Source organism: Sceloporus undulatus, chromosome 2 (genome assembly GCF_019175285.1).
Source record: "Sceloporus undulatus isolate JIND9_A2432 ecotype Alabama chromosome 2, SceUnd_v1.1, whole genome shotgun sequence".
Classification (NCBI taxonomy): Eukaryota; Metazoa; Chordata; class Lepidosauria; order Squamata; family Phrynosomatidae; genus Sceloporus; species Sceloporus undulatus.
Genome location: NC_056523.1, coordinates 90,145,698 through 90,155,854, shown reverse-complemented (window position 1 = coordinate 90,155,854; position 10,157 = coordinate 90,145,698). Strand labels below are relative to the sequence as shown.

Below are 10,157 nucleotides of genomic sequence, written 5' to 3'. Positions count from 1 at the left end.
TAGGGAACTGGGTATGTTTAGCCTGGAGAAGAAATGGTTAAGAGGTGATAGGATAGCCCTGTTTAAGTATTTGAAAGAATGAGGATGGAGCAAGCTTGTTTTTTGCTGCTCCAGAGAATAGGACCCAGAACAATAGATGCAAGATACAGGAAAAGAGATTCCAGCTCTGGCCTGTTACAGACAGGCCAAAATAAAGCTGCTTCGAGTCACTTTGGAGGTATGGTATTTCAATGATGCATGTGTCCTAAGAGTCCAAAAGCCGCACCAAAGCCACACTCCAGTTCTAAGGACTGGAATGTAACAGGCCTCTGTTAGTATATTGAAGGTGAAAATGTTCAGATGTGGCAATGGCTGCAGAAGCCTAAATTGGCTACAGGTGGAGTCCAGAGCAGCAGCCAGATGTTCAAGGTCAACTGAACAGGACCAAATGTAAATATCCGATGCCTTCAGTCTCAAGAGGGATTGGTGTCTGTGGTGCATAGCAACTTGTATAGGAAGAGGCTGGGCTTAGTGATCGCCTCATGGTAATTCTGTATATAAGGAAAACGCTATTCTAGTGGGTCGTGGGCACTTTGGGAGTTTGAGATAGTGTGGTGTGTCGGTAAGAGTTTTTGTATAGTAGTGACTAGCTTGTGTTATTTGAAATAAAGTAATAAAGCCCTCTAAGGAGTGAACTACTGGAGAGAGATTCTTTGATTTAGCATCTGTTTCTCCAGGCATTGTTCCAGCAAGCTGAAAGCTTGTATTTGGAGTTTCACTCTGTTTCTGTGTTGGAGTGATAACCAGCATCTTCATCCATTTGGCACCGGACCGGAATCACGGGCAAGGTTCATCACTCAAATATCAACAAGCTCAACATTAGGAGGAACTTCCAGATAGTGGAGTGTGGTGGAGTCTCCTTCTGAGGAGGTTTTTAAACAGAGGCTGGATGGCCATCAGTTAGTGATGCTTTGATTGTGAGTTACTGCATGGTAGGGGGTTGGACTGGATGGTCCTTGTAGTCTCTTCCAACTCTATGATCATATGAATCAAGGGCCAGAGTAAAGTGCCTGAGAAAAAACAAGGAGCTAAAGTGAACAGGTTAGAATCATAGATTTGGAAGAGACATCAAGGGCCATCCAGTCCAACCCCCTGCCATGCAGGAATACACAATCAAAGAACTCCAGACAGATGGCCATCCAGCCTCTGTTAAAAACCTCCAGAGAAGGAGTCCTCAGCACTCTCCGAGGGAGTGTGTTCCACTGTCGAACAGCTCTTACTTTCAGGAAGATCTTAATGTTGAGGTGGAATTTCTTTTCCTGTAGTTTGCTTCCATTACTCCAAGTCCTATTCTCTGGAGCAGCAGAAAACAAGTTTGCTTCATCCTCAATATGACATCCTTTCAAATATTAAAACAGGGCTCATATCACCTCTTAACTTTCTCTTCTCCAGGCTAAACATACCCAGCTCCCTAGCAGCATGTGATGGCACCAAGTGATCTCCCCCCACCCTCCCAAAATAAGAGGGATTAGTCATGCATCAGAAAGGTGCTGAGGGGAAGGACACAGATTTCTTTCTAGTACAAAGATCCCTGATAGGGTTTGTGTCTTCAGAGGCACTGGCGTTTAAACCGATTGGGCTCTCAGCAAGGATAAAAGCAATTAAATGGGTTGCATGAATATTAATCAAAGTGATCTCATGGCTGCAGAGTGAGTCTGCGTCACCACTTGGGTGTCCAAAGAGAGGATGGAGTTCTGGGTTTTTGAAGTGCTAAGAGAAAGGAAAGAGAGTTTGAATTAATATCTATGGGAAGCATACTCGCTGTCCTCTGAAGACTGAGGAGCTGCAGCTGGGTAATTTGGTTTTGCTGCCTGTCTTCTTTTATTTTATATTTTTAGTGGGCATTAAAATCCTGTTTACTATGAGATCTGACAATTGGCTGAGTCATAGAGGGGCTCCTGATGTGGCAGACTGTTATTCTGCCACGCTCACCAATGGGGTCATGCTTTTGGAGGAGGGATGTGGAGATGGCAGAGGCAGTGGAAATCTGCCTTATATTCTTTCCTCTTGCCATCAACATACTTCTCATCTTAATTCATATTTGTTTACTTTACATCAGAGAGCAGTTTTAACAGCAGCCAGAGTCTGTGTGTGCTTACCTGACAAGTTAGTCCTAAGCATGCATAAGTCTTTCCTTGGTAGTTCAGCATAGTACCCAAGCTCTCTTTTTGAGGTCTCACCTGTGTTCCTCCTAATCCTCAAGTCAAGGTTTCCCCTTTGATAAGATTGTCAAATCATGTCTGACTGTAGGGGCAGTGCTCCTCATTGAAGCCAAGGGAGCCAGCGTTCTCAAAGATTACTCCATGATCATGTGGCCAGCATGACTAAATGCCGAGGCACACGGAATGCTATTACCTTCCCACCAAAGTGGTACCTTTTTATCTACTTGCAGTTTTACATGCTTTCGAACTGCTCAGTTGGCAGAAACTGGGACTAGTGACAGGAACTCACTCTGTCACGTTGTGCTTGGGTCTCAAACTGCTGACCAGTTGACCTTGCAGTTGTCAGAGTCAGCGTCTTAACCCCTGAGCCACCGTGACCCATCCTTCTAATCCTGCCTTTAGAAAAATCCAATTCCTTGTTACTGATTTTTCCTGGATATGTCTTTGGTAGATAAATGCATGGATAACTTGAGAATGATCATTCTCGAGTTAGCTATACATGTTAATCTTCGAGAGGCTACACTAAAGTGATCAGGCTTCAAACAAAACTAGTTAGTGTAGAACTAAAAATCTGTCTACACATTCACATGTTGCTCTGTAGGAAAGTGAGATGGAATCTACCAGGTATTGAGACATGCAATGGTACACTGGTGTTGTGCTTCATCATTTCTTATGAGCTCAACTCCCTTGGAACAAGCCACGTTTCCTACCTACTGCATTCTGGGTTCCTGTGGCGCAGATACTTCATTTACCCATAGTAATCTCTGAATTCTTCAGACAAGCAAGCAAAAATGCATTGTGGATTACCTGTTTCTCAGTTTGTTTCATTTTGTCCTGTCCTTGTCTTTTGAGTTCATGAAAATGGTTCTCCTCACTGGAAAATAAGAACTCTTTAGAGTTTGCAAAACCATACTTTAGAATACTCAGGCACACACTCTAAAGCAGGCTTTTAATAAACACAATGAACAAACCAATTTCCTTTCTTCTATGCTCATTGTGATTGAGCTTTTTGAAATGCCCTACTTTCCTGTGTGACAAAAGAAGGCTTCATTGTGGGCTCTTTATGCTGCTGCACATTGCAGATGCATTGAGTGGCAGAGGTCTCCATATGGTGCATCTCCTGCTGAATACCGAGTATTTGGCAAGGGGATTTGAGGCCAAGGGCATGTGCTGAGGTCAATGAAAGTAGTAGCGGGAGGTATATGTTTTTGAAAAGCTCTGGGTTGCTGGCACACCATTAATGTTTGGTAGAATTTTGTTTTTCTTTTGCTTCTGACTGCAGTGAGAAAAAGTGGAAGATAAACTGCAAAGGCAAATGCTTTAGTGTAGTGCTTTTGTCACCTGTGGGTTTTCCTCTAAGTCTGTGCTGCACTGTGTACAAAACTCATTAGGGCTTTCATTTTCCCTACTACAGCCACAGCATTTTGTCAGTGAGAACTTAATGCAGTTATGTGCTTGATACGGTTTTCTTCCAGCCTTACATTTAGTGTAAATCTTGTATGTGTTAGAATTCAAAGATGTGGGCAGGATACAGACCGCCCCTTTGGGGCGGCCTGCAGGCGCCGCAATCCCCACTGGATTGGGGCCTGAGCAGCCATGGTGGCAGCCCCAGAGACCCCGATCCGCCGCTTTTACAGGCCTCGGGGAAGTGGCAAAACGCCGCTCCCCCCCAGCCTGGAAAGGGGTGTCCTTGGAGCTTCATGCCCCAGGACACCCCAGGGAGCCTCTGTCAGGAGAGGAAGGGGCCACTCGGCCCCTTTCCCCCTGGCTTTGTTTGTGGCTGCAGGAACGAGGTGCTCCCAAGGAAGGAGCTCCGTTATGGGGTAGTTCGTTATTATTATCTTTTCAAATTAAATTGTTTAATATTTTTATACAGTAAACTGCTTAGAAATTTTAAAAAGAGGTATGTACAATCAACCAGTCAGTCAGTCAATAAGAAACTGTCATGTACTGGATCATGCAGTATGTCCACTTGGACCAGTATTGTTTATTCTGATTGGCAACAGATCTCCAAATTCTCAGGTGAGGATCTCTCCCCACTCCCAGTACTTGCTGCCTGAAATACTGTAATTGGAGATGTAAACGATAACACAGAGGGCCTTACGTATGCAAAACATACACTGTAGCACAATTATGATCTGTCTCAGTACTGCCTCCTTTTTGTCCTCTTTTGGAAGAAAAATATCACACAGTATTGTGAACTTAAAACTGTGTTGGTCTTGTTCATTGTAAGTAAGTAGCAATATGTGGCATTTAGTTGTGGATGCTTTTAACTACAGCCTATCAACAAATGTTAATTTTTTTTCTCCCCTTCCTTTACCCCCCAGGTCTGCTTGCCATCCTAATCCCACGCCTGGACATTGTCATATCTCTGGTGGGTTCCGTGAGCAGCAGTGCTCTAGCCATGATCATCCCACCCCTCCTGGAGATTTGCACCTACTCCTCCGAAGGCATGCACCCCCTCAGGATTGCCAAAGATATCCTGATCAGTGTCGTGGGTTTTGTTGGATTTGTGGTGGGGACATATGAGTCTCTCTCTGAACTCATTGTACCAACGGTTTCCAACGTCACCAGTGCCTTACCCTGACACGCTTAACCTGCCACAGATCTCACTCCTAATCTATCATGGAACTTTTCAGTGGGTCCTGATTTATCTTGTAGCAACTTCAGGGACTTCTTGCTCCTTCTTGCTTCCCAAGTATCTTTATTTTGTAGCTCAAGGGGCATGGATAAAGTAGGAAAAGGTAGGACTTGGACCTCTTATTTATCCATGCTTCTTCATTTATGAGCCTGCTGTTGTTTCAGAGTCTTTACAGTTTGAAGGCTGGCCTTTGACTAGAATGGGACAATAGAATGGGATGTCGCACTGTTGCCTACTGAACAGTGGGCAGTCCCTATTAGGCTTGGAATTATGTACAAGAATCTTGGGTTTAACTCCACACTGCATCCATCTGGATCTAGAGCAGCAAATGGGGGGGGGGGGGTTTAAGAATCAAAGTATTACTGAAAAGTCACTGTCACCACTTCCTTTTTTGTTACATTTTTAAAACACTTCCGTTTGACATCTTAAAGGTGGCAGCAAATGCTGATCTTCCAGGTGCATCTGAGTTCTAGTGCAAATGTCTCCATGTTTAATATTTACGGAAAGTTATATATAACTTGGGTGTGGCAGGATATTGGAAAGGGGCAAATGGGAGTCTGTTTACAGTTTTTAAAACAGATGCCATAGCTAGGTACTCTCTTCTTTCTTTTCTGTCCTGTCTCTTCCCTGCTTAACAACACAGATTGATATGATGAGTGCTGCTCATGCTGATGAGTGAGGCAAACATTGAATGGACTGGCATAACAACAATCACTTGTAGAATGGTTTCTCCCTCTGCATCTTGCGTCCCCCTCCAAAAAAAAATTGCTGTGGAATATTGGAGGAGAAGACATTTTTGCAGGGTAATTTGGGTTGGATGCAGGAAAGAAGAGAGAACAGGAGAGGAAAGGCAAGTCCTACTGTGGACAGGACTATCATAAAGTCACAGCGTTTTCATAAGCAGCCTGTGATGAAAAGCAAAATGTAATGTTGTATCTTCCAGGCCTGCCTTATTTTCTCCAAAATACTGTACATGATTTGCATGTACTAATTACCCAGTTATACAAGACCTAATTACAGGGCAGAAGTGACTCCTATTTTGTTCAGTAGGGCTTACTTCCAGGTAATTTCCCAGACTGTAGCCTTAATATTTTAACAAGACCTGTGTTAAATGTTATACAACAGGCAAGCAGCGTTTTTTTAATGCCTATAAGAAAAAAACCTATTGTGTTATAGCCTTCATCAGTTAAATTGATAAATTTAATCCAGATATCTATTTCCATTCTTAAAGTATTAATACTTTCGTCCAATTAGCCATTGCTTGTAAACTATTGGCTTAGGCTACAGTCCTAGCCTTTACTATTTAATCTGGGACTGGAAATAACCTGCACTGAATTCAGTGGAGCTTCTTTCTGAGTAGATGTCCATATGAGAGTATTCTTACTTTCTTAGTTAAGCAAATGTGGATATTATGCATATAGTATCTAGGGCAATGACTCTAAAATGCTGGTCTTCCAGGTGTTTTGGACTTCAGCTCCCAGAAGCCTCAGCCATCTTGGTCAATGATCTGGGATTCTGGGAGCTGAAATCCAAAATTACCTGAAAGGCCAGAGTTTGGGAATCACTGATCTAGAGCTTCTGTTTTTAAGAGCAATCAGTGTGGCTGCCTTTACAGATTTTCCATAGCCACAGCATGGAGTTAAAAAGGATTTCATTAATAGATACAAATGCCTCTAGCATTCCTGTACCCGGTTTGACAATGTGCAAGTGTGAGTGATCTGTGAAAGATTTTTGTTTATTTTTATGTACTCTTGGCTTATCAAAAATGTTATAATGATACTTGATCCATTTATCACCATTTCCTAACCTTGTTGACACTGGGGTGTTGGAGAAATTGAACTTAGTTTCCTATCTCCTTTCTCATTATGGTAAAGCTACAAATGTGTCCTTTGAAGTGCCCCAGTTTTCACTGGAAAAATACTTCTCTCCCTGCAAGATTAGGGAAAGTAGTTTATACGTATATTCAAAAAAAACAAAACAAAACTGGACACATTCTCAATTGTTTCATGCTGAAACATTAGTCAAAATTGTTTAGGTTCTGCCCAATAAGCACCAAATTCATCATCAGAATGGATCCATGTTCTGTCACTAGGTAGATGTTTTGGTCTTGTGGTAATGGTGTAAGGTTTTTTTTTAGATGCTACTTTATAGAATACTTGCACAGTTTGAAGTAGAAATTAGGGTAGATAAAATGAAATTGGTTGAAAGTAGCAACTTCTCATCAGAGCTAATAACACTTACTTTTTTGTGGTTACAATTTCCAGAATCCTCCAGCCAGTGTGGCAGCTGGACATGCTGTATGGGGATTTTGGCAGTTGTAGTTTCTAAAGGTTTTTTTTTAATTGGCTGAAAGTTTTACAATATTTGCCATGGCATTCTCCTTTATATGACAAGAAGTTTTCTTAGCTAATTTTCCATCATTTCCATAATTCTCAGAGTCACTAATATTTATTGCACATTCACTAGAACTTTTAGAAGCAAAGAAAAAATTACCATTACTTTTGTCAGTATTTCTCTGTGGGGCTGTATGCACAGGTCAAAAGGCCCATGTTCCCCCTGGCCTTTCATCATTCCATTTAGATGATGCAGTCAAACAGCCCTGGACTATTCCGTTCTGATGGGTTTGGCCCAGTACCAGCCCAACCAGCCCTTAGCCTCGTCTAAAAAACCTGGCTGTTTGCAGTGGAGTTTCCCAGAAACATGTCCACAACAGCCAGCAGACTGGACAGCTATGTGCCCCCCTTGCTGCCACTGCCATTCTACTCACAGGCCCCAGTCATGTCCTGTGATGTCAGAAGGGGAAGCCTGGCACATAGGTGAAGCCAGGCACCCCCATTCCACCCTTACAAGGGGCTGCATTTAGGATGGCGGCAACAGCTCCACAGCATGGTGGCGGGTGGACATCTGAACACCTGCACTTTGCTACTCTAGACTAGATAGGTGCCAGGGGCAGGAACAGACCAGATCCACAGGCAGGATATGATGGAGTTGGCCCATTGTATCCTGCTGGTGCAGTGAGGCCTTCTGTCATTTGCAATGGTTCTGTAATACACACACACACACACACACACACACACGTGTGTGTGTGTGTGTGGCTAAAAATCTGGTTTAACACTGCTTGAGGTATTCCTTCTGGTGAGAAAATGCCACTTGGTTGAGTTCTACTTGACTCCCATATAGTTAATTGCTTTAACATCCATAAATGTTTAATGGGTGGTGGGGAGACTCCTTCACATATCACTATCAGGATTTTTGGTAATTTTAACTTGTACCATTGGGATGGTAGCAGGTGAATTAATCTTTATAGTGTTTGCTAACGTTGCTTGACACACAACTGGGTACATAAGTTATGAACTCTCTCTCTCATTCTGTTCCTTGTCAAGATTCTATCTCAATAGACCCCTTTTCCCAACCTGACACATTTCTCAAGTTTTAGTCTAAATCCCCAGCATCCCACCAGCATGCCAATGGTCAGGGTGGATGGATAGGGTGATAAATGTTAGGGAAGGATGGGTCTGCAATGAATCCCCCTTCATGGAACAACTTTTATAGACAGGCTGACTTCTACTATTTACACTACCTTTCTTGTGACTTGTCAATAAATCTTGAGAAGGATGAGGGCAGAACCATTCACCATTTTCTAAAGAACTACTACTGGACCTATTATTCTTAAGTACTGTATATTGTCTGGCAGAGACACTAGTCTGGTTTTACAAATATGAGCTCTCCATGAGGGTCACTGGTGTGGCTGTGTCTTTTTTTTTTAATACAAATGGTTAAAAGGGCATTTTGATTTTCAACCAAATGTATGCTTTAAGCTTTATTTGCTTTATTTATTTTTTAAAAGTCAGTGACTGCGCTTGTGAGATGGATGTATGCAAAATCTAGAGACAATTTGGTTCTCCTTTGAGATGTCTGTGGGAGGAGAATCACAGGTTCCTCATCAGTAGATCCTAACAGGAAGCCCAAAATGGTAGTTTTTCTGTGCTGAGGCATACTGTAGGAGCAGTGTACTTGCACAACAACAGCAGTGGAAACACTGCAAATATTGTCTCCTTGTTAAATCCCAAGAAGTAGTCTGCCTCTCTGGAATCAATCTGAGGTCCCAGAAGTTACCATGGATTTGTAACTGGGCTTTGCCTGTGGATTATCTAGGAATGTATAGGAATATTTGGTAGTTCCTTCTGGTAACTTGTATTCTTTCTTGAATTTTATGTATGGTACAGAATGAAGCAAACAAATATTAGGGTGAATTAAATGTAAGGATATGTTAATTTGAACTAATTGAGGGGAAAAACATTGAAAAGTGCATGCAGTTAACCACAATATAATTTTTAAACATGAAGTGACTTTGAAGGCAGACAAAGGTGTTTGTGTAAGTCTGTTTATATACACTAAATCATTGAATGTGTATTTATTTGTGCCTAAATGTGTACATTGCAAGCAAATACTTTGTACTGCTGCTACTGCGCATTAATTATGTTGTGTGTGACAGTGCTGTACCTGAATCATGTACTTTACTGGATATTTTATTCAATAAAGTCTATTTTTTACTCTATTCTAAGGATTCCCCTGTGACTTTATTATTCTGAAATGCTGGACTTTGCAGTGTGTGGCTTTTTGGCTTATTTGCAGTCAGAATAAAACAATAAGAATACATAAACCAGCAATAAAAATTGCTTCAGCCATTTCCAGATGTATGGCCTGGATAGCCCATCATGCTGAACAAAATTAAAGCAGAAATGGTCATTAACTTATCTTTCCCAGATTTATAACAATATGTTCTTTGAAACAATGGCTGTGATCCAGTGACTTACATTGTCTGGAACTTGTTCCTTTCCTCAATCCAATTTGATGATCTCCCTCCTACCTACATCTCCCATGATCCCAAAGAATTTCTGGACTAGTTCTTTTTTAACCTCTGGGAAGTTCGTTGGAGCAGTTTATGTAAAAAAACAACACACACACACAAACCCCACAGAGAGTTGCATCAAGAGGATGATGATAAGAAAGTCTGATCCCACTGGCACTGATACCAAAGGAAACCAATAGACTGTGGTCTTTATGTAAAAGTTAGCTGAATAGTTGTTGCCTTAACTCTTCAAGCACACGATGTTTCAGTGCTTCTTATTCCAAATCAAATCTGGAAAACCTAGAACCTTCCAGATACTGATGAGCTATCTTTGCGTCATGACTCCTCCAGTGGTGTCACAAAGGTTGGTATCACCTAGTGTGATAACTCATGGTGTCACTACCCCCCCCCCGCCCCGACTTCTTCCCATATACAGTAACACCACACAGAATCCTTAGTCATG

At 42.0% G+C, this 10,157-nt stretch overlaps 1 protein-coding gene across 3 annotated transcripts in view; it reads left to right on the top strand.

Moving 5' to 3' along the window:
* LOC121923185 (proton-coupled amino acid transporter 1-like) overlaps positions 1 to 6,841 on the top strand; it is a 56,557-nt gene extending 49,716 nt beyond the window's left edge. For 2 of the 3 annotated variants that reach the window (XM_042453359.1, XM_042453361.1), the window contains exon 11: positions 4,529 to 6,841. In XM_042453359.1, coding sequence (XP_042309293.1) covers positions 4,529 to 4,788 — 260 coding nt within the window. In that variant the 3' untranslated portion in view covers positions 4,789 to 6,841. The remainder of the gene's footprint in view (positions 1 to 4,528) is intronic. The other variant, XR_006102327.1, reaches the window with a different exon arrangement.
* The last annotated feature ends 3,316 nt before the right edge of the window (positions 6,842 to 10,157 follow it).